Below are 25,070 nucleotides of genomic sequence, written 5' to 3' on the forward strand. Positions count from 1 at the left end.
TCTGATATTAGATATTAACACATTGAGCTGTAATAATTATTCGTTTTTATTTAACTATTTGACTATCATGTTTCATAGCAAGACTAAATAATTATATGGATGTTTTTGCTAGTTTTGCAACACTTGAGAGCAACGGTCTTCTTTTCTACAACGGACGCTTCAACGAGAAGCACGATTTTATTGCTTTGGAGATTCAAGAAGGACAGGTGATACTCAAGTATTCCACAGGTATCTTCCTTATTTTAATCTCTGCCTACAAACCATTGGCACCATAATAAACAGCATGTAGTTGAAGTTGCAAGATGTAGTTTTATTTATAGTTTTTCACCATGCCTGCAGGTGAATCATCTACCTTAGTAAGCCCCTTTCTTCCTGGAGGTGTGAGTGATGGTGAATGGCACACAGTTCACATCCACTATTACAACAAGGTGAGTTTACCCCAACATTCATTGGATATTGTACGACAGTTAAGTAATTATGTTCAGTCTCATCTCACAATTGCATATTGACATCATGTCATTTGGCTGGCTTGTTAATTTGAATTGCTTTTGTCGTGTCTGCAGAATAGATTTTATGCCAACATTGCTTTTTATTGAGAGCAAACCATGTTGATACCTTTCTTGTCTTTCTAGCCATACACAGTCAATGCACATCACCTTTAATTTTCTTTTGTTGTTTCATTTCCCTCAGCCAGCTATACGCTATGTGAGTATATGACTGTATACATGCTGTCTGCCTTCCTTTCTTACCCTGCAGATTGTGCAAAGACCATCAGTTTATTGCCTGAGTGATGATAGCTCTTTTCCTCTCTCTTTGCTTTGAGATGTGAGAAGTGTATCCCACTGGTATATGTTGGATTGATTGTGAGACTGATATTAGAATTTGGTGTGCAGAACATCGGTCACAGATTTCATTTGAAGCATATTCTGTCCACTTATTACTGGATATATAAAGTACTATAGTGTCTTTAGTGAAAGAGATAGAAATTTTGCTTCCATGTAGCCATGTTCCTACAACATGGACGTCAACAGAAATCTGTATACATGGCATGTATGCAGATTTTAATGACAACCTCTTTTCTTACTTCAAATGGAAAAGTGATGAAAATGGAGCTTAGCCAAGACATATGATTGAAGCAACCACAAATTCAATACCAACTTAATTTGTAAACTCTCTTAGCATTTGTCCAGGGCAATCCCATTTCTAATAAGCGTGACTAATTGTGTTGCTCTATTAACAAATGTCTAAATAACCAACACTCGCAAATAGCAATTATCGCAGCGAGATGCATCGAAAATAAATTAATTTCATATTATACCAGGGGTCGGGGACCTTTTTGATGGAAAGAGCCATAAACAATTCAAATTTTTAAAATGTTAATCCTTGAGAGCCATGCTCCGTATTTAAAAGTCAACATACATGAAAATGTGTGCCTTTTTTAGTCACTTCACCACTTTTACAGTACAAAAAGACTCTGAATTTTTTGGACAATATTTTTTATGTTGTCGCTAATCAATAAGTATCAATGAGAAAATCCTTGCAAAAGAGTAATGAAAAAAAAATGATTATAAGGCGCTGGGGGTAGTGTCAATGCCATAATACCAACGTAACCCTGCACTTTCTCACCAGCAGTTTCCATAGTTTACATCACACGTTAGTGGAGAGCCATATGCGAGCCATATGCACCCATCTAAAGAGCCATATGTGGCTCCCGAGCCATAAGTTCCCTACCCCTTTCCAATACACTCCTTTCTTCTTCAACCGTTCTACTGAAATTCTCATTTAGTGCTTCTTGCAACCTCATTTTGTACATAATAAGGCTACCATGAAACAGTATGACAGATTGTAGCATACCTGATGACTACATAAAAAAAGAGGTGGACATTACCCAGTGGGATACACAGTAGTTATTTTAAAAAAACTAGGTGTAGTAGTTCCTGTAACCTGCTTGGATGTGTCCCAGAAAATCTTGTGTTCTACTAGAAAACCCTCAAACCTCTCCAAAATGTTTTCCCACATAATTTCCTTCAGAGTCTTGTATTTTATTTGTTTCTTTTGTGCGTTAAGCCCAAGCGCAGCATGAGTGGGGATGCTCAGGGTCCCTCAGATGAGAAGATTGCTGTAGTGAGCATTGACGACTGCGATACGGCCTTATCACTCCGCTTTGGCATGCAGCTTGGAAATTACAGCTGTGCTGCTCAGGGCAAACAGACCAGCAACAAGAAGTGAGTGTATCTCTTTTGAATGTTTTTGTGTACACTTACATAGCCATTATTTATACTCTGTCTGTCATTTGTGATTTATCTACTCCTCCCTTTCAGTTTCAAAATGAAAAGAGCCTGAAATTAAGATATTAAATCGCCTTTCATCAACAGCTGATGGCGTACTCTCCAGTGATTAGCTGTATCTTTCAAATCATCTCTTTACTCGTCTCATATTTAATCTTCATTTATTTCAGCGTTGACGGCTCATATTTCTCTCTTTAATGAAATCGTTATCATCAATAAAATACCGAAACATGCTATTGGGCCAATACGTTGTCACCAGACATTTGCAGGGATTTATTTGGAAATATTTATTACTTATTTATCTGATTTAAGTATAGGCAGAATGGGTTCCTTTTCAACAGTGATGTTGTAAATGTCTGTTTCTTATTCACCATTGCTAAAAGAGATCAAGAAACGAAAGAGGGAAACAGAAAGTGTCCAAATAGTCGAGAGTCGATCCTCCTGACTGTGAGGTTAAAGCTTCATTCATGCTCGTAAAATTTCTGTTTCTTGGTTTATGTCTGGCCTCGGGGTGCTGTAATCACATTGGCTCTGTCGTGTAAGCATGAAAAAAAGCTAAAAGGATTAAATACACTAGAGATATCTCATCCAAGGCATGTCTTGTCTCCTTTCACTCAGGAATGGCTTCCGATTTATACATTTTGTTATAATTTGTCAGTATTTAACTTGTTTTTACTGATGCCGACTTTGAAAATATTTTCGAAAGGCAAATATGTGTCAGTTACAGCCCATTCAAATCTATTTTTTTATGCCATATGACATTTTTATCTCCCCAAATTCCCCTCCCCTCACCTTCTGTCTTTTCATCCACCTCTTCACTTGTACTCTCTTGATGTTTGCTGTAACTCATATTTCATCTATTTATTCTTCTCTCATCCCAGTTGCTTCCTGTCATGCTTTCATCTTCCCTTCCCTTTGTTATTATTGTTGTTATTATTATGATTACCATTTTGTTGATGTCACTTAAAAACCTTTTTTTTATATCTCTGTTCCATTCTTCACTGCCTGGTAATACACTTGCCATTTAATGTCAGTCATATACAATCTATTTTCAAATGCATCTATCTTCTTGACTCCTTTTTTTTCTTTTCTATTTTCTTCTTCGGTTCAATCATTTAGACCATCCTTATCTTTTGATATGACACCAAAAGCTCTGTTATGCTACGATTATTAGTTCTTATGACAAGGTATTCAATGGGGTTGTTTAATCCCCATTTATCAATTTTTCCCTTGGTTTTTCTTTCTTTTTTTCTATTGAACTACACAATTGTGGAATGGTGGATATACATAAATTTCCATGTTATAAATAGTCCCTCAGATAAAGAGATGGAACAGATATGGGGGACACAACCCCCAGCAGAATAATAGTTGAATAAATTGTTTAAAAAAAGTTAACAATGAAGAGAGTAGACTCAAAGGAATGAAAGCAACAAGTAAACTATTTACCTACTGAGCACTCTTAACCCATATTTCCTTATTTCACAGGTCACTCGACCTAACTGGCCCATTGTTCCTGGGTGGAGTTCCAAACGTTCCGGATAACTTCCCATTTGGCACCAGGGAGTTTATCGGCTGCATGAAGGAGCTGCACATTGACAACAAGCCGCTGGACCTGGCTGGGTTTATTGCTAACAATGGAACACAGCCAGGTCAGCAATGTTAATCAATTGCAGTTCCCTGTAAAATGTGCTTGTCACTCTGTGTTTTCCATTTTTTCTTCTTTATGTAGAAATAATGCTAAATAGATCACAATTTATGTCATAGGTATTTGGCCAAAATACAAGTATACACGTTTGAAGTGATCTTGTTGTCAAATTCATCTAGAGTGATTTTTTTCTCCCCTTTTATGATAGGCTGCAGTGCCAAACTTCCTTTCTGCAAGTCCAACCCATGTCAAAATGGTGGAACCTGCAGGGTCAGCTGGGAGACATTCTCCTGTGATTGTCCTCTCGGGTATGGAGGGAAGGACTGCAGCCATGGTGAGAAACTATTCCAGTGTCATCTCATCTGTTTTACTGTGAAAAGCCATATTAAATATTAAAATATTTAATACTTAGTTTCATAGTTTAAATTTACCACAACAGTGTCTATTGGGCTTTGTTAACTTGGGCCTTTTTGTGGGACAATTAAAGGAGGAAGAGGTGAAAATGGGTATATTTATTCGTATCAAAATCATTTAAGAGTTTTTTTTTCTTAACTAAAACTAAGATGGAGCTGATTGCTGAGCCCCAGGGCAGAACATGTTAGAGGGGTGAAAGGAATTTGGGGAATTCTTGGCAGAAAATAAAAAGCTGTTTCCAAGGATGAGCAGGAGTCACATTGAAAAATAAAATCAGTTTGTTTACAAGTAAAAGTATCAAAAACATCGACATTTATTGGGAAAATTGATACAAAGTTCAAAATAGTCCCTAGTTGTAATGCACTCAGAAATGGTGGCCAAAACCATAGGGTCATGACTCTCCACTTGAGTTAGAAAATGACTGTTGTTGTATGCCTAAATGCTGGAAATACTCTTCTGTCAAATATGATAACATATATATATATAGTCACATAGCAAATGTACATTCATGGAGAAAATTCTTTAGAAACTAGCTTTGTGGAACACACAGTTGGATGTACTTATTGTTGTCTCAGCACTGTGCTATCACTAACAGAGTAACATATACTAGCTCCGTGTTAAACACGCAGCCACACTTACGGGAACACTATTTAATTAGAATCTTAATATATTCTCTCAAGTCCAATGACTCATCCTCATTGGGTTTTCCAGTATGCCTCTTGCTTGACCTTTGCGCCCAATTCCTCCTCATGCTTTAGTCATGCCACACCCCCATCGCTTTCTGGGAAACAGTGCCCTCTGGTGGGACCTAAAGAATGACGTGACCATTTCCACACCCTGGTACCTGGGCTTGGTGTTTCGAACCAGAGCCCGAGAGGGGACGCTTCTTCAAGCCCAGGCCGGCCAGTACATCAGCCTGCTGTTCCAGGTTATGAAACGTTGCTTTATTTCTTCTGGACTTCTTAATGTTTCTTCTCGAAAGTTTTTCCACATGGTGTTTTTTTTTCTCTTCAACTTTTAGGTGTCAAACGGTCAGCTTGTGTTCTCGGTGACTCGAGGTTCTACCAGACCAGTGAGGTTGAGGCTGGATCAGGTTCAAGTGGCAGACGGGCGATGGCACGATCTCCAGTTGGAGCTGCGAGATGTTCACAGTGGCCGCGAAACCCGTTACGTTGCCACACTTCGACTTGACTTTGGCCTTTACCAAGTAAGAGAAGTATAAAGCCAAACACATTATGTTACCGAATAGGGATCAGCCAATTACATCTATTTTCTCCAGGCCCTTTAGGCTATTTGCATGGCAGACTTATGGCTGATCCAGAAAATCATTGTAAACACATTATATTTGCAGAAATGCACAGACAGATGCAAAGATTTGATCTAGACTTAATTGAGATCATTTAGTGACAATATTTGGAGCAGTTGACAACATTAGTCTACACTGCGATTTTTAATTAAACAGTGATTGAAATTGTTTGGTATGGCTTGTCAGGCAAGACTAACTGTAAATGGGGCTTATTGATTTTATTTCATGCTTGACGTTTAATGTTCCCAGCAATGGCTGCTTCATGACACTATCACTGTTATTACTTGAGCATTTGCCCTCTGTGCATCGATTTTTGATTTGATTGTTTGCTTTTATTACATCAAATCAAATGTTTGGTCTACTGTTCTCCCATTTTTTTAAATGCTGCTTTTCTACCCTACTTTTAACTTAAATACAGTCCATGGTGGTTTAATCACAATAGAAAGTGTATTAGAAATATTCCACTTGAAAAAGTCAGCGTCTGAAGTCATTTTCTCCCCAATCACTTACTAGGTTTTTTTGTTGTTGTTGTCAAAAGAACGATAACCTTGCTGTCTTCATTGAAAACACATTTCCGTTGACAAGGTTAAACACCCAATGAAATTCTTATGGTCTCTGTTCATACATTCAGTTTCTATTTATTATTAATGGTAATATTTTGCCTTTTCTGTTCCCTTCTGACCTCTCTCTATCTTTTCCTCTCCATTAGGGAACGGCGATTGTGGGAAATGAGATTCATGGACTGAAGGTCAAACATCTGCACGTGGGAGGAGTATTGGGATCTGGTGAGGTCCAGAATGGGATCAGAGGCTGCATACAGGTGGGACTACACACATAGATAATTAATGAATGTGCAAGCTTATAAGATAAAAAGGTTATTTGATATATATTTTTTAAATGTGAGCGTTTATAACTCTACATTTCTAGGGTGTTCGCCTTGGTGTGAGACCGGACGGCCCCCCACTACCTCGCCCCTCCAGAACGGTCAAAGTGGAGATTGGCTGCAATGTCGGGAACCCCTGCGTCTCATCTCCATGTCCAGGACACAGCCGCTGCTTGGATCAATGGGAGCGACACACCTGCATATGTGAACCTGGTGAGTGACAGCTGGTTGGGATCACTTTTCCCTGTCAAGAAATGGATTTGGGAGTCATATCTACAATGCAATGGATTGAACGAAAGAGGCATACATGCATCTGGTGTGTGGAAAACGTCAATTGTATTTTCACTGTAGATTAAATGCAATATACCGTTTTTATAACTTTGTACAATAAAACCATGCACGAGTGGTTAGCGCATTGGCCTCACAGCTCTGGGGTCTTGGGTTAAAATCCAGGTCATGTCCATCTGTGTGGCGTTTGCATGTTCTTCCTATGCCTGTGTGGGTTTCCTCTGGGTACTCCGGTTTCCTCCCACATTCAAAATACATGCATGGTAGGCTAATTGGACACTCTAAATTGCCCCTAGGTATGGGTGTGAGTGTGTATGGTTGTCGTTAGTCTCCTTGTGCCCTGCGATTGGCCACCGATTCAGGGTGTCCCCTGCCTCTGGCCCGGAGTCAGCTGGGATAGGCTCCAGCACCCCCCATGACCCTAATGAGGATAAAGTGGTTCAGAAAATGAGATGAGACTACAAAAACACATAAAACAGTTTAACAGAAAAGGAATTGAGATTTTTTTGTTCCTGAACAAGAGCAAGAGAGCTTGGCTTTTATGCTATTTTTGATGTTTGTCAATGAAACAGACAAATAACCTGAGCAGAACATTTTTGACCGCATGAACTGGTTGGCAGAGGACGGGTTTAAGCTACCCTCTTCTTGAGAAGAAGAAGAAAAAAAACTTTCCACAGAACTTCATCGTATGCTGGATCTAATGAGGCAGATAAGAAGAGATTAAAGCGGTCATGCCTAGTAGAAGCAAACAGATGAAGAAATGAGCTGAAATGCAACAGGAATTTGTAACGGAGGAGAAGCAGACGGCTCGGAAATGTTAACGTTAATTAAGTGAATGTAATGGCAGATGGGAATGATGTAAACAGAAATTATTTGAGGCGGTAAAAGGAGAAAAGCGAAGAAAGAGATCTCCAGTAAGTCTCTTTAAATACCTTGGAAGCAAGGGCAACACATTTCATGAATAGCTTGGCACAATTCAGGGAGAAAATCATTCAATACTGAATCTTTACTACAGGATATAGTCGATGATTGATTCTTTTACCTTTCCCAATCACACACAAACAATTAGATTTACATTAAAATGCGGGGGGGAAACGATTTACATGCGACTCCAAACAAACCATAAAGTTCAAGAGGAGTTGCAATTCAAAAAGTTTGAAAATTAGATCTGCTTGCAGCAAAAAATAAGGGGGCGGGGGTGCAAAAAAAAAAGAAAATGAGTGTGTGCATATGGGCTGGAAGATGAAGAGCATACCGTGTTTGTTTAGGAGCCTGCGGCCCAGCAGAGCAGGAAAGGAAGCATTGAGGCAATGTTCTTCCCAAAGCATCCTCCCATAGCCCGTCGGCTGATGCTGCCATCTCATTCGCCGCAAACACTGCGCACAACATGTAAAAAATTTCCCGCACATGCTCTCTGTTTATTTTAAACTACAGCATTCATTATCTTTCATTGGCACAATGATCATTAAAAATGGAGAATGTTGTACAATGAGTGCAGCTGAGAGACAAATGAAAGTTTAATAAGAGCAGAGTGAGAAATAAAAAATGAAAAGGAGAGGTATGCACTTAATAATTCCTTTTCATTTCAGAGACCAAACACATGCAAATGACTGTATGTGATTGTTCCAAGATACATCTTGGAACAATTTTAAATAGGACCTTCACTCATGTGACATTTCTTTTGGCTATTAGCAATAGATTGCCATAGCAGTGTGAGTTACCCAGGTAAAATACTCCTAGTATTGCAATTGCTGATACCCATGTAGACTCTAATTAAAATGTCTCCTCAGAGTTTTTAATATAACTGCCGCCAATCACCCACCATTGCAGTTAATGCAAAAAAAAAAACCAGATTAATCATATGTGATTTATCTAACATAGTGGATTGATTCGCTCATAAATCATGTACCTTCAGTTATAGTTGTATTTCATCCAGGATACTGTTAAATGTAGTTTATTTAGTTCGTCATTTTAGAATGTGTAACTTTTATTTCATATAGTGAAATATTGTAATCATTTATGTCATATCTTTTTGCGATTATGGGTTAGATATTGTGAACATGTAAAATTCAGTTGGCTATCACAGTGAAATGCAATAATGTTTTTGCATTGGAAAAAAAATCTCACTTAGTCAATTACTACATAAAAAAAAAGCCACCATTGTTAAAATCAAGAAATCGTGTCGTGTCAGTGTCCCAAGCGGTCATTTAGCCATTTAAATATGTTTTGACATCAAGCACAGTATGTGAAATTGTTTAAGTGTTATAGTTACACTTCATTTCCTGTGTGGGATTTGAATTTGCATTAAATTTGTCATAGTTAAATTGCAGTTTGTTCTTTGAGGTAGCAAAAACGCAGTCCATTTTGTAGTTAGAGCACAACTATTAGAGGAAGAACAGCTTTTGTGTTACTTCTTGTGAAGCTTTCAAAACTCCACAGCACGATATGAAATCTAGACTCCAGCTTTTATTAGTTCAAACTCAAATCTTGCCACATCTGACTGTTAGACTCTCGCTCCTCTCCCCGTGTTGATATCTCAAGGCCCGTGTCATTAAAAAGTGTGTGAACAAAGCCAAGGCCGTCGTCACGGTGCTCTGTCAGTTGCCATGGTGAATGAATGGAGATGTATAGATGATAAAACTGGTAGTCAAGGGTGTCTTTAAATGTGTGGAGTGTGTGCGTTTGACAGAAATTGGCACTAAGGCACTTACTTTAAATGGCTTGTAGGTTTTTCTGTTGTAGGGATTGTGAGAGACAAACCCTTAAGATTTCTTGGCTTATTAAGGCCTTGAAAAGTCTGGGAAAAAAAGTATAACCAAAGGAAAATGCATTGTATTGTTTCCCTTCAGGGAATTTACACATTTTTGCGTTAGTAAAAATGTTCCTACACAACAGTTTCACAAAATATTGACTTTTTTTCTTGCATTCAATGCATAAATAATATTTCTATGGCTCAGGAGAAAATAACAGCACTTGCACATGGTGTACAGTAGCAAGGCACCATTTCTTCCTTCAAGTGTTAGGCAAAGAAAAGTTTTACATAAATGTTAGGGGTATTTTGCTGCTCATATATATTCCAGTAGAACTCTCAGGCAATATGTATTCCAAACACACTTTATTTCTTACAGGTTATTATGGGAAAGGCTGCACTGATGCTTGCCATTTGAATCCTTGTGAAAATGAAGCCCAGTGCCACAGGAAGCCCAGCTCGTCAAATGGATACAACTGTGACTGTGGAGATAACCACTATGGACAGTATTGTCAAAACAGGTGGGTTTCTCTATGACAGGGGTAGGGTAGCTTTGGCTTGGGAGCCACATGTGGCTCTTTGCTAACCTGTGAGCTGAAATATGGAAATCCCTGGTGAAGGAACTGAGATATTACATTTAGAACTGCTTTAATCTTCATTTTTTTTGTAGTAGACTCTTCTGGAATGCATTCTCATTGATTAGCAACAGCATAAGAATCTTTTAAAAAAATATTCATTTTTTTCCACTTTAAAAGTGGTGAAAATACAAAAAAATGAACGGCACTCGTTTACATGTATGTATTTTGTCTTTTAAATTCGTAGTATGGCTCACAAGAAATAACATTGAAAAATATGAATTGTTTGTGGCTATCTTCGTCAAAAAGAAATCAAAAAAATATATATATCCATTGACAGTGCAAGGCAAGACAATGAAAACCTTTCCAACAAAAAATGCAAATTGAAAACTTGTGCAATTCATTTAGATTAAAAAGAAAAATAAGAAATGGGCAAAATGAATACAAAATGGCTTTTCACTGAAGGTACACCCAAACTATATTGAATTTTTAGTTTTTTTTTGTTGAAACTGTGCCAAAGACGAGTTCGAAAAACTGCTGTAAAATGCTGTTGCTAGCAGCAGCCGCAGTCATAACAACCGTCTCTTTTTTCTTCTGCATACCACATTCTCTCTTGAGCAGCCTGAGAGACCCAAATGTACTTGACAGCCAAATTTTACACTATTATATATATAAAAAAAATAAATGAAAAAAACATCTCAAGGGAAAAAAAAGGCCAACGAATTGGCTGAACGTGTCGTTGGAATACTAATCAAGTTATTATTCATCATAGTTTCCAAACTGGGAATTTTAAAAATATTGTTTTGCCTTTTTATATCCACTCTACATACTTCAATAGTCTTCTCCAAGTTGACGATCTTGTGTGAAAATTTAGGATTGACCATCAGTGTCCAAGAGGTTGGTGGGGTTCCCCCACATGTGGGCCTTGTCATTGTGACACCAATAAAGGCTTTGACCCCGACTGCAACAAGACAAGTGGACTTTGTCACTGCAAGGTAGGAGACACCGATCTTATTTGAGAGAATATATCATGAAATCATTAAAACCAAATCTAACGTCAATGTGTCAGCATTATTTGACATTTTTTGGTGTGTATTCAGGAGTTTCACTACCGTCCGTTGGGCTCGGACAGCTGCCTGCCATGCGACTGCTACCCCGTCGGCTCTTTTTCACGCACATGTGACCCCGAGACTGGCCAGTGCCCGTGTAGGCCTGGCGTGATTGGTCGCCAGTGCAACTTGTGTGATAACCCATTTGCCGAGGTCACAAACTCAGGGTGTGAAGGTAAACATAATAGTTTAGTTTGACTTTTCAATTGATCTTCCACACATTTCTCCAAGTGAAACAAACCAAGGTTGCTCTTGCTATTTTTATACAGTCATTTACGACGGCTGCCCCAAAACCATCACTCAGGGGATCTGGTGGCCTCGGACTAAGTTCAACCTGCCTGCTGCAGTGCCTTGCCCCAAAGGCTCCGTGGGTGAGTCCAAACTCCTTTTCAATCATTCCATACAACATTGTGACCTTTTTGGAATGGAAATTCAACAGCAATGACAACCCTCATCATTTTCTGGCTTGTAGGGGCTGCCATACGACACTGTGATGTTGAGAGAGGCTGGATGGAGCCAGACCTTTATAACTGCACTTCTCCTCCATTTGTAGAACTTAATGCTGCTGTATGTTGACATGTACTACTCATGATATAAAAATATATATATATATTTTTAACCCAGCAAGAATGTAGGCAACCAGACATTCCATTGCTGTGTTATTATAATAAAAGATGTCATTTCTTTTGTTTCACCCAGCTGGATTCACTTGAACGCAATGAGACAGAACTGAATACAATCATGGAGAAGAAGCTTGCTCATCAGCTTCGTGATATCACAGAAGCCACTGGGCGGCTGTATGGTAATGATTTGCTCATCGCTGAGCGACTGCTCTCACGCCTTCTCACCTTTGAGACCCTTCAGAGTGGCTTTGGACTCACTGCCACCCAGGATGCACACTTTAATGAGGTAGGACATTTAAAACTATTGTCAGTTTTAACACATTAGAGTAAATGTCAATCATATGCTTTGACAAGAGTAAAAATCCAGAGAACTCACAAACCTTGCTTTGTTTTAGATCTTTGTATGTGTGATTTAGTATGTTACGTGTTTGTCTCTAAAGAACATTGAGATTGAATTTATATATGTTTACCAATTTTGTCATATGCAGGGTATGACAACAATTGGGCTTTAGTCGAGTCAATGATGATGACAAAGCCAATGTCCGATTATTATTATTATATGTTGAATTCCATACTTGATACTGGGCTTCCAGGCAATCCATTAATCATTATGTCATTCTGTTTTTGACTCATTCACTTTCTATTTGGGTATATTTACATGGGTTTTGAACAGTTCAGCCTATTGGCACTCTCGACCATGACAACTGTATCCTGATCAGATTGTATCGTATGAACTACAGTAAAGTAGATTAAAGCCAACATCTCTAATCCACTCAAATGCAATTAATGGTGGGGAATTTAGCCACACAAAAGGATTACTACCATCCTAATGATAATTTCCTGTTTACATCACTGCACAAAATATATATTGGAGATTATCGCCAAACACACTTGACGCCAAGCTATGGAAGCCCAAGACCAGTAGGCGATGTTGCTATGGCAATGTAGTAGTTGTAGCTCATCTATTATTTCAAATGTCATCCTGCCATATTACCGAGTCTGGGAAAATGTGAACAAAAAACAGGCATTTCTGTCATGCCATTGTTCTTGTTATTATGCAGCTCCCTTCGATGCTTTATGTGAGTCACACAAGGAGGGAAGATTTTATTCAGTCATCTTTCATGCTGCCTATCTTCAAGTATTTTTTTTTTTTTAGTCGCTTATTGGAAGATTCTTCCAGGAAGGATTGGAACTGTGACTACGCCCAGTGCTGTTATTAGGGGCTCAGTCATTGTTAGACCTCTTGTCATTTGTTGCTATAGAAACAGACATGCTTGGGGAAGTAATATATTATCTTTAGTGTTCTCTTGTAATTAAAGTGGCATGAATCTTACTTTTGATGTTGCCTTTGGAAGGCTCAACAACCAGTGACAAAGCTTTTTTTTAGGTTTAGTATTGAATTTTGCTTTTAATTAAACAATAAAACACTGTTAATTTGTAATTGTGTCACAGTACCAAATAAATTAAACTGTATAAGTAGCATACCAACGTAATTATGAGAGATGTTATTGTTGGTGTTGGGATTTGGGAAAGACACTCCGAGTCAGTATTATTGCCTTGTGGGATCAATAGGCGTATACAGTTGTCATGGCAACTCAGTGAGATCTCGAAAGAAATCCGGCTGTGAGTGAAATGAACTGCAACCCTGTCACACTTTCATCTGAGATCGTATGTCATACGTGCTAAAAACAAGCATTTCCAAATGGTACTTTCAAATATTCTGTACAATTAGTATTAACATTTTAGTTCTTTAATGACTAGACCATGAAAAGTTTATTCAAATATTGTCAGTCCTGAAAAAGAAAATTGCATTGTAATTTATTTGAGCCTATTTTGTTGGCTTAGTTTTCCAGTGAACAATTTATCAATAATTTGGAGTATGTGGAGAACATCTTTGAGCCCATTTGACTGCATTTCATGCTTTGAAAGTGGATTTCCTTGAGTCCAGAGCTTTTTTCTTATCTGTTTTCAAACATTCGTCTAAGTTTTTCTTTACATTACATTGTTTACTAGATACTGTCTTTTCCAATTCATTCAGCCGAGCTTTTTCTTTCTTTCACAGTTCATTGCTTTTCTTTTCCACTACACTCTGTTACTGTCTTCTCCCCTGAGGATCAATGCTCCAATACCTTATTGCATCCTGAGCAGTAACTTGACTTTGCACCCCCACACCCACCACTCATATGCTCTCGCATCATGTATGGTCTACAAACAGAACAGCAAAGGGACAGAAACAATGTTTTCTGATCTTTTTCATACATTTGTTCTTCTTCCACATGTTTTCGAAAGAATTTCTGTGACAGAAAGTGATAGAGCCTAACTAAAAGGGCCGTAGTCTCCTCTGAAAAGTATGATTGTCTAGAAGATTGTTTGATATGGTTGTCTATGCAAAAACCGACCAACATGTACTTTTTCAACTTCTACCAGAACATCCTACGCGGCTGCAGTGTGTTGTTGGGTCCTGGGACGGAGGGGCTTTGGCGTGCCCTTGCTCAGGGTCAGAACCACGTTCCCACTGGTCCGGCTGAATTGTCTGAGTTGCTGGGGCAGTACACGCAGAATCTAGCCCAGAACATGAAGCTCACCTACCTCAACCCTGTAGCACTGGTGGCTCCCAATATTGGTGAGTTGAAAGTGACCAACATCCAGACAAAGCCTGGCTAGACATCAGTCAAAAAGATAATGTTGAAGACAAACTCATTGGGATTTAATTCTTTATACCATATCTACTGTTGAATGGGCTACACTGAATGATTTTTACAGCAGGCAAAAAAAATAGAACTGGCAGCAGCACAAGGATAAATATCCCATTTATGTTCAGGAACTAGGATCAAGCGCTTCCAGATCATATATACAATGCTTGTCACACTTTTAACATTGGCCAGGACAAAGACTTGAAGCAGCCATATACACAATCATTTGATTGTAGTCAAAGGTTCATCAGAATATTCATTAAACTGTGTCTGTACTGTATTGAATTGAATGTCTTTATTGTCATTATACAAGTACAATAAGATTTAAAGTGTACACATAAATAAGTAAGTAAGTTAATATACAACAAAAATGAAATGAGGTTAAAACAAAAGTGGCTAAAGCTATAGTGTTTTAGTGCAAGTATCAAAATGCAAGATAAAAATTTGCCATGCTAAGACTGAAGTAAAGTTCTGAAAAATACTGCACTGTAATGTACTAGTTGGAACAAAATTCAGGACACTTATAGTATACTATTAAAGTCTTTGCATGAATCCAAATGTGAAAGTGTTAATTACGTTCTACCTGACTGAATGGTTTGTAACTGTTGGGGTCTTGCTTGTCTCTATACTTAAGTCATGAATCTGGATCGGGTGGAGAACCATACCCACGTACGGCGACGGTTCCCGCGTTACCATACCACGCTGTTTCGTAGTCAGGCCGTGTGGGATCCCTACACCCATGTCATATTGCCCCCTGCCGCCCTTGTCCCCCAACGCCAACAACAACACAACTGGAAAGAAAAGGACCGCACAGAGAAAGAACGTGAGAATAAATACACAAACTACTGTATGAAGATGTGAGCATTACACTGATGAAGGGAAAGTACTAATGCAAAGTTTTCTCTCAGATATTCCCCTTCCTGGTGTTGTTCAAGAACCAGTAAGCTTCTCAGCAAACCATACAGGAGAGCACACTGCAGCCCGACGAGCAGTTGCAACAACACCTGACACTCCTATCACCATTGTCATTTTGCTCATTTACCGAAGTCTGGGAGGAGCTCTTCCTCCCAAATATCACACGGACAGACGAGGAGTCAGGTGAGAATTGATAGGTTTCTCAAAAAGAGTTTTGTCTCAAATTCTTACTGAGTCAATGTCAAAATCTTACATGTTTTTGGGACCCTAATAGTCAAATGCAATTATATTTATTGACTAACACACTCCTATATAATAATTCAAAAGTAATAATTGCCCGTAACTTAGGTTGCAACTATCAACAGCAGAAAGTATGCATTATTACAATATGAAAATGTAAATGCTGAAAGGAAAAGATTACTAGTTTAATCTATTGTAGAACAACCATGGCAGCTCAGGCCCAAAGGTTCAATTTAACTAATTAATCTGCTAAAACGGACTGAATTAAAACAGTAACCCACTCTCTTTCTCCCCTTGTTTTCAGACTTCCCAGGCACCCAGTTATGAATTCTCCAGTGGTTACCATTTCTGTCTACAACAATCAAACCTTTGTAGGTGGACATTTGGACCAACCCATTCTACTAGAGTTTAAACTACTGGAAACAGCCAATCGTAGCAAGCCACTATGTGTACAGTGGAACCACAGTAGCCAGTGAGTACATCAAATCACTCTATAAAGTGGGTAAAAGTCATATGTAGACGATCATAACTATATTAATTTGTTGGAAAAATTGTGTACTCCTCTCAATGTGATGTATATTATGTTTGGTGTGTTAATTAGCAATGTCCATCAGTAGAAGTGATACACACATTAACTTGCTATCGCTATTTAAAGACAGCGTTAAATAGCTTTTACCATTGTGTTACTGTTACTGAAAGGATCTGATAGTACTTCATTTCGGCTGTAACGATAGTCTATTAGTCATATGAAATTTAGCTCTGGCAATTTTCAGGGTACTAATATTATTTATATAATGATATGTTTATTTATGTGGCCTTGCAGATGTGAGATTGGTGGCTGTTGGACCGTTAGGGACTGTATGGTGGTTTACAGGAACACCTCACATGTCCGCTGTCAATGTCAAAGGCTGGGCACCTTCGGAGTGCTGATGGACAGTTCACAAAGAGAGGTTTGTGATGTGTACACAATTGTTTTACTTCAATCAGGTGTTACTGCTGAGAAGGCAGTAACCTTAGAAACATCAATGAAAGGCACCATCTTGGCTGCCTTCTGATCCATGTGTAAATTTAGAAACTGGAGCAAATATAAAGAGAATGCAACTCAAAATGTGCATCACACATCCAGTTTTAGTGTTTTTTTTACAGTTAACCAATGAATAGCTTTTTAAAATTGTATTATATTAATGGAATTTGTTTGTATTGAAGTATGTGAAATGATATAAACTCTAAATGATGTTTTTTTCTTTATTCTTTTCACAAGCAGCAGTTGGAGGGTGATCTGGAGACACTTGCCCTAATCACATATTCCTCACTGTTGTTATCCATGCTGGCTTTGCTCCTCACCGTCCTGGTGCTGTCTTGCCTTCGAGGCCTCAAGTCCAACACCAGGAGCATCCATTCCAACACAGCGGCAGCCATGTTTTTGTCGGCGCTCGTATTTCTGTTGGGTGTAAATCAGACTGAACAACAGGTAAATATTGTTTATCCTGCTAAGTATTTGTCAATGAGTTTGTGTTACAGTTGCAGCCACCTAAACATCTTGTCCCACTTTAACTGAATTTTTCCTGGCAGAAATTTAGAAAAATGTACAGACATTCATTCTGCGTCCTCCCTAAATGTTGGCATCAATCCAAAATTGACTTGCCAGATGGTTTATTCCCAAATCAATCTGTAAAAGAAGCTAAGAAAAATGCACTGGCAAATGATGTCTGTCAGAAAATGTACCATAGGCCAGGACTAATCCAATATTCAACAACATGGGTCAAAATTTCAAAAATAAATTGCATTCGACCAGAAAGCCTAAAACATGTGGCTCTAAAATATGACTTTGTTTTTTCTGTGTAATATTCATTTACTTTTTTAAAAAAGATTGCTCGCCTTCTTTCTTCTGGATACTTCCCATTCTGTTCTATTAATTTGATCTACATGCATGTCTATCTGTATGTGCTGAGATATATCATCCACATATGTGCTCAGTCAGCATGAAATCTAATTAATTCAAGTGTATCTTCAGTTGTGTGTACATTGGGTCTACTTACCTCCAGCTGAGCTACTACTATATGTGCTGTCTCAATAAGGTACATTGGCTGTCATGCTTAGCTGAGCATATATATGCTTATTGTCATTTTAATATTTTGTTAAGTGTATGCCTTACTTTTGTGTGACAGTGTGTGTATTTATAATCCGGTTCAATTATTTTCAACAGATGCCTTCTAAGTGATAAATAATGAAGTTGATTATAGTTGCATAATACCACTATTTGTAATTAATTAGTATTTCAATATATATTAATGCTTATTTACTATACTAAACTACTTCAATTTTAATAGCAGCCTATGTGAATAAAAAAACAACACACCGAGGTTAGTCTTTTCTGTTAGATTAATAACAAAATACTAGTAGTATATCTTTTTTTGGATTCAACATACTAAAATAAATAATATTTATCTAGATAATGCCACAATACTTTTGAAGGATTCCAATATTGGATTAGATATAAGATAATGTTGTTTTTGGTCAATAGGTATTTAAAATGTACAAAATTACAATTGTAGTTTTACAAAAATGTCCCAAATTATTAATGATAAAATACTACAACACATGATGGAAACCTGGGTCATGAAAAACTGAAATATCCACTTTAGCACTTTTATGATTTCAGTACATTAGGTCATACCGTGAAAACATTTTTTTTTATATAGATTTGTTTAATTTTTGCAAGTCTCATATGCATTGGAAAAGAAAAAAAATAGAAAATGTGTGGTTGTGATATTGGCATGAAATGATGGCTGTCACCTTTAAATATACTTATTTTTCAAGTCAAGTGAGGGTGGATACTTTCCAAAATGTGCGCCCGGTATATTGGAACGATTATTGCACACCTCTTTTTCATCTTTCTCTTCCTTCTTTTCTGCTTCTTAACTTGGAGCCATCTGCCTCGTCTTGGATCTGAGTCACTCGCCTTCTCCTCTTCCTCTTCTCTTGCAGTTCCTGTGCACGGTGGTGGCCATTTTACTGCATTATTTCTTCATGTCCACCTTTGCCTGGATGTTTGTGGAGGGCCTTCACATCTACCGTATGCAGACTGAACAACGTAACATCAATTTTGGCGCCATGAGATTCTACTATGCCATCGGCTGGGGCGTGCCTGCCATCATTACTGGTAACAAGCATGGCAAAGAGTTTCTACAAATCATACATGGCCTTTCATTCTAATTCAAATAGAAATGGGAAGTTATAGGTTTTTATCTAAGGAAAACAAAAGTTATTTGGAAGGAAAAAGTCTTATTGCAGTGACCACAAACCCATATTTAGGCATTTTAATTGTGGGCTGGCAACATACAGATCTCTGTGCCATTGCATAGCCAATTTCCTCCAATCCTTAGAGCAGCTGTCTGTGCAGATAACATGTCCAGTAGGCATTTGTGAGATTGTGTTTCAAGAACATTTTATAGCTCAGCACTGATATGGAATGAAACCTGAAATGGACACGTACTCACAAGGAAGATTTTTTTCCCCTCCCTTTTACTATACCCTGTAGCAAGCATTTTCTGTCTACTTACTACTTTCTATCATTTTCTGTCCATAACACACACATGGAGGCTTCACAACAAATGAGAACAAGCCTTTTTAAAGAAATGATTGATTTCTTAATGAAAACAAAAGCAATCTTTCGAGAGAAATAAAAACTACTGTGCACTAAATAAATCAAAACAAAAATGGCAAACTTTTGGCTGCATTTTTCCATCATTATGGACTGGATGTAAAAATCTCCACCATTCTACATTGCCTATGTGCAAAATTCATTTCGTATCTGGCTATTTTCTTTTAGAAAATCAACATATGCTGGTCTTAATGCCACTTCTGTTCATTAGTCTGCCGGCACTCATCCTCTTCAGGACTAATTTAATTACCTTTATTTAATAACTTATGCATGCACAACTTAATGAAATGTGAAATTGTGGGCCCCACTGAGAAAATGATGGCATGACTTGCCCTTAAGTAGTCTTCAACCCCCCCCCACCCCCCCCACCCCCCGTACGGTGCCCCTAAATGCATATCTCTCTATAATTAATTAATAAAATGTTTCAAAAGGCTCTAGTATTGTTTATTATACATCATTTTATTTTATCTGTAGAGATAAAGCATACATTATGAAATAGTTAAGTGAGCTGGTTCTTAATTAAAAGTTAAAATGGCTGTGACTGACTGTGTGTCTCTTTATGAAAGGTCTGGCTGTGGGCTTGGATCCAGAAGGTTATGGAAACCCAGACTTCTGTTGGATCTCCATCTACGACAAGCTCATCTGGAGCTTTGCTGGTCCAATCGGCATCGTCATACTGGTAAGGTTTCAGTTTTCGTATTTCTTTTCGCCTGGGGAAACTACCGGACAAACATTGTAAACAATGGCCATTACTACATGTGAATTTCTGTCTCCTTGTTCAGATGAATGGAGGAATTTTCATGGTTGTAGCCAAGATGTCTTGTAATACTTCTCAGAAGGAATCCAAGAAGCTTCCAGTTATGTGAGTCCTGGCTGGGCAAATAATCTAAATCCGATTTTTAAAGAAAGCATCCCAAATATAAAAATGGATTGTTTTATCACTACCAGGTAGTGCCAAACTGCTCTCTTACCAAAACCCATTTTACTTTTCAGTGCAACCATCCGCAATGCCTTCCTACTATTGATGGTAGCCACCTCCACTTGGCTGTGTGGTTTGATGGCTGTGAACAACAGCATTCTGGCTTTCTACTATATATTTGACGTCCTATGCCTTCTCCAGGTTTGTGCTTTCTGCACGTTCAACATACTGGCTTCCAATGTGAAGTACCAGAATTTTTCTTAAGGTTGACTCTGTCTCGTAGGGTCTGTCAGTGTCCCTGGTCTTCACTGTGTTCGACTCTGAGGTGAAGGAGGCTTGGAAAGTTGCCTGTTTGGGTAAGAAGATACCTGGGGAAGAGCCACCAAGACCAACACAGAATTCGGTGAGTTCGATGCACGTGTTACATTTGTTAGTGGTTTATTGTGTAGGCGATTTACTTTAATCGTAAAAGAATATATGTACAATGAAGAAATTAAATGGAAATGAAAATAAATAGTCAATATATAGGACAGTGTCATTTGGCACTGTTTTCCAAGCAATCGGGCAAGGCAATTTCTCCGGTTGGAAGCTTTAGGATTGCCTTTAATTGACCTGATATCTTCACAGATGGTCTGTGTGTTACAGTGTGTTTGTATGGGTTGGATGAGAATGAAAAGCACAAAGTGAAAGACACTCTGTGAACTCTACAAAAAGGTCAAGATTCCTGCAATGGCAGGATCAACAAATGCGTCACTGGAAGTGAAATGGCTCCATCAAACGTTTCCTTACTATAAATATAAAGGTTCCTCAAAGACGGACGGGCTAGGCTAAAATTAGAGAAAGATACAGCAATCGTGTTGAAACAGCGATTAACTCTTGAGGTTACATCATCAGGGCACCACTGTATAAATATATCAAAATCTAAGAGCCTACAGTTGCTATAGATGACACACAAAGCACAGATTGCTGAGCTCTGAGCTCAATTAGCTAAAAAGGAAGAAGCACTCCAGGCAGGTTTCAGGAGGGATCAACATAGAGGATTAATGCTCTGGAATAGATCAGAGGGATGGATGCTCAGATATTGATACTTCAAAATGATATGGAGATGGGGCTACAGTCTTGGGCCAAAGCCGAGAAACACAGTCAGCACCTTGGAGAAGAACTTGACGCTTTCAAGATTGAGCTAGAGGACATGCTTGATGCTCCACTCCTGCACAACCAACTCCAATTCAGGACTAAGTGTCAACATGAAGCGATGTCCCCAAAAGCAGACCTTGAAGATTGAAGAGTGCAGGGTGGACAGAGCAGATGGCGGATCTGAGACACACGTTCAAGCCTTTGATTCATTAAATGAGCAGCCGGAGGAGGCAAAGCGGAATAAATTCTGTATGGAAAAGGCCACCACAGCTCACTCAACACTCGAATCACGTTAAGGAAGTAGAAGAAGAAGAAACATGGCAGAAACTGTCAACTGGCACAATGAAGTTTAACCAGAATATAGGAACTGTAGGCATGGGCTCTTTTTTATTCTATAAGTTGTTGCTTTGGGCCGTTAAGAGCAAAGAGCACTTTCTGAACTGACAAAAGTTGAATTTTTGTTGAACTTAAACTGTACTTTTATTGGAACATACATATGTACAAAACAAAATGTCGATTGCAGTGTTAGCAAAGGTTTGCTGCCAAAATAGTTTTATGTATCTGACCCATCCAACAGTTCAACAATTCAGTACAACCACAATAATAAACATTATGTAGTCTTTGGATAAATAATGATCGAGTATTATCCTTGTGCAGCCATGTTTTTTATTACAATTTATAGTGTTTAATCCACATTTCAGATACAGATCTCATTAATTTAGTCGGATATACCAAATGACACGTCCAAGCAGGTTATTTCACAATTATAAAGTCCATTTGAGCAGATCTAATCAACTGCACTCACTTTACTGTGCTAATTCCCCCTCATACACTTTCCCATCCATCTTCCCTGGCCTCTTGCTCGCCTTCTGCCTCGGGGATTTGGTACTGACCCAAATAAAATATAATATGTGGCCCATCCCACATTGTTTGTGAGTGTGTGTGTGTGTGTGTGTAAGTTGCAGTCAAGTTCCACCAACCTTTTAACCCCCATTTCTTTTGCAACACTCCCTGTCAGATTTAAAACCACCACAAAGTAACTCTAGTGTGCTATTATGAGATGCACAATAACGACCATGATAGAAACTCTACTCCTTCCAAAAATATATGTTCTCCATTATAAATGGTATGCTAGCCCTTCTGATATATTAAATATGAATGGAGAATATACTGTATAAAAATTGAGGTCATGTCAAGTTTCATCTTGTCCGACTTAATTGCTTCTGCTGTCAATGTTCTTCTGAAGCTGACAACTGACAAGGGACTTGACTTGGTTTAAATGACAGCACCTTACAGGGACTTTTTAAATATTTGTCTCATTTGCCAAGTCATTTTTGTGATGTAAAATAGCATCCTGATACATGTATGGATTCAGATCATGTGGAGCTCAATATTCACGTAGCTACATTACCACTGTTAATACAGATATTTCATTCCCATTGGTAAAGGCCTTTGGGTTATTAACATCAACCTTCATCTAAAAACTTATTTTTTCCCCCCTTCAGGCACAGAATCCATATCACAATGCTTCACTGCTGGAGCAGAGTGGATTACATCGAATAACTCTGGGTGCTTCCACCATTTCATCTGTCAGCTCTGCCAGGTATTAAATGACATAAATATAAATAAATTGATATACAGGGTGACCCAAAAAGATGCGTACCAATGGAAACGTTTTCGAAATTGATGGGTACGCATATTTTTGGGTCACCCTGTACATAAATCTCCAAAATGAACCATCAATCCTACAGAAGAAACTACAACTGTAAATTCCGTTGGTCTTCTTCACTGGTCTACCTTGTGCCGCTGGATATAGGACAGGGTAGCCTAAGCGAGGCTATACTATAACTCCAACCATTAAATGTCTCTTGTCTGTTTAGTGGGTCAGTGCGCTAAAGATAATAGCCATGGTATAAAAACCGTGTACTGTACTGAATGTAGAGCAACACTAATATTGCCGCCAGTGGCTTTTTTCTAAGTAGCTCACTGCTTGTCTTCTTGTTTGTAAATGACATGCTGCATTTGTACAGATGCTGTCTATTAGTCAGCATGAGTAAACATGCACTACACTGTCTGAATGTGTAGTCACTCTTCTCCCGGTTTCCCTTTTTTTAGGGAGAATCTTTTAGCTCGTCAGACTCTTGAACAAAGCATTGGTCAAACTGGAGCAACTGACCTGGATGTTGCCATGTTCCATAGAGATGGAGGTAACCAACACGGTAAAACACATGAGCCAGATTTGGTCAATTTTTGTGTTGGCAACCAAATTAGGAATATGAAATGATAAGTAATCTTTCTCTGTCGTCTTTTCCTTCTACAAGGTGAGGATTCCGACTCTGATTCGGACCTTTCCATGGAAGAGGAGCGCAGTTTGTCCATCCCGTCATCTGAGAGCGAAGACAACGTACGTCTACGTGGGCGCATCCAACGGCGTTTCAAACGCTCCAATCAGGGCGAACGCCTCCTCACTGAGCCCACCAACAATGGCACCAAGGGTAAACTATTTTTAAAAATGCCGTATGGTTATTACTGAGGATGTCATGCACCAATTTCAGGGCCTTTTGATCAATTGATCATATTATTATGTACACATTTAATACAATCCATTTTAGCTAAAGTCATCAAAAGCAAAAATGTGTTCTTGACATTTTTGTGAGTGAAATATTTGGGATATTTGAGTGAAAAGTATTGCTTTTGACAAAGTGTGATGTCTAAAAGATGACAATATGAATTCCTGTTTTACATTTTGATTGATTTTGATTCATTTGAGCTTAACATATTGATATATCAATTCAGGTTTAGTAATCCTTAGTGTTACTGAAGTTTTCTTCGTTTTTGTAAGCTACTTTTGTAAAATGTAGCTTTATGTTAAGGTAATGATGTATGATAAGTGTTCATGTTTCACATTTACTGCATATATGTTTGTTCAACCCAAATATTTGCAGATTTAAAGCATGTTTTTCTTGGATTTTGCTCTAAAAGAAGAGCTTTTTTTACACTATAATTAAGAAATAAGTCCTCATTTAAAATACATTACTTGTTTTGCATTTCCCCCTTTTATTCTGCTTATGTTTGATGACATATGAATGCCATTTTAAAAAAAAAAAATAGTTTTGTGATTGTTTTTTGGGTACAATTGCTCATTTGTGGTTTTGTAATAGATCTGGATGGCAACGACCTCTTGTCTTACTGGCCGGCTCTGGAAGGATGTGACAAACATAGCTTGCAAAAGTGGGGCTCAGAGCGCCCGCTTGGGGCTGATAACAGCAAGGACGCAGCAAATAACAACCAAGCCGACGGAAACCTCACGAGTGGCGACGAGAGTGGTCTCACACAGCCACATAGGCACCGCAAGGGTGAGCAGAGCACTTACAATTGACACCAATGTATCAAATCCCAATCATATGTACTATCGCTTCTTTACTTCAACACTGCTCTAAACTTATAGTACTATTTGTAATTCCAAAAATATATAATTTTAGGACACCTAATATTAGTCAAATTATGTCTTGGAGCTACTAACACAGCATGTGTCCACATGGTTCATACATTTGAACAATTCTGTTCAAAATGTTTGGTTCCCATTTTCCAATTGTTCATCTTTTCTCCCCTTCTGTCCTTA

General features: G+C 38.3%; 1 protein-coding gene across 3 annotated transcripts in view; it reads left to right on the forward strand.

Moving 5' to 3' along the window:
* celsr3 (cadherin, EGF LAG seven-pass G-type receptor 3) overlaps positions 1–25,070 on the forward strand; it is a 60,910-nt gene that overhangs the window by 31,562 nt on the left and 4,278 nt on the right. Inside the window, exons 5-35 of one of the 3 annotated variants that reach the window (XM_077718099.1) lie at positions 113–228; positions 340–428; positions 691–705; positions 2,068–2,225; positions 3,774–3,937; positions 4,142–4,267; positions 5,106–5,275; positions 5,369–5,554; positions 6,363–6,473; positions 6,581–6,749; positions 9,953–10,094; positions 11,023–11,143; positions 11,249–11,432; positions 11,527–11,628; positions 11,730–11,824; positions 11,957–12,166; positions 14,308–14,503; positions 15,208–15,396; positions 15,482–15,671; positions 16,033–16,200; positions 16,552–16,678; positions 16,993–17,199; positions 18,717–18,891; positions 19,959–20,071; positions 20,175–20,254; positions 20,386–20,512; positions 20,595–20,714; positions 22,954–23,051; positions 23,564–23,655; positions 23,770–23,943; positions 24,610–24,804. In XM_077718099.1, the coding sequence (XP_077574225.1) occupies positions 113–228; positions 340–428; positions 691–705; positions 2,068–2,225; positions 3,774–3,937; positions 4,142–4,267; positions 5,106–5,275; positions 5,369–5,554; positions 6,363–6,473; positions 6,581–6,749; positions 9,953–10,094; positions 11,023–11,143; positions 11,249–11,432; positions 11,527–11,628; positions 11,730–11,824; positions 11,957–12,166; positions 14,308–14,503; positions 15,208–15,396; positions 15,482–15,671; positions 16,033–16,200; positions 16,552–16,678; positions 16,993–17,199; positions 18,717–18,891; positions 19,959–20,071; positions 20,175–20,254; positions 20,386–20,512; positions 20,595–20,714; positions 22,954–23,051; positions 23,564–23,655; positions 23,770–23,943; positions 24,610–24,804 (4,409 nt within the window). Of the gene's footprint in view, positions 1–112; positions 229–339; positions 429–690; positions 706–2,067; positions 2,226–3,773; positions 3,938–4,141; positions 4,268–5,105; positions 5,276–5,368; positions 5,555–6,362; positions 6,474–6,580; positions 6,750–9,952; positions 10,095–11,022; positions 11,144–11,248; positions 11,433–11,526; positions 11,629–11,729; positions 11,825–11,956; positions 12,167–14,307; positions 14,504–15,207; positions 15,397–15,481; positions 15,672–16,032; positions 16,201–16,551; positions 16,679–16,992; positions 17,200–18,716; positions 18,892–19,958; positions 20,072–20,174; positions 20,255–20,385; positions 20,513–20,594; positions 20,715–22,953; positions 23,052–23,563; positions 23,668–23,769; positions 23,944–24,609; positions 24,805–25,070 lie in introns of all 3 variants that reach the window. The other 2 variants (XM_077718091.1, XM_077718109.1) reach the window with 2 other exon arrangements.

The sequence above is a fragment of the Stigmatopora nigra genome, chromosome 1, assembly GCF_051989575.1.
Source record: "Stigmatopora nigra isolate UIUO_SnigA chromosome 1, RoL_Snig_1.1, whole genome shotgun sequence".
NCBI lineage: Eukaryota > Metazoa > Chordata > Actinopteri > Syngnathiformes > Syngnathidae > Stigmatopora > Stigmatopora nigra.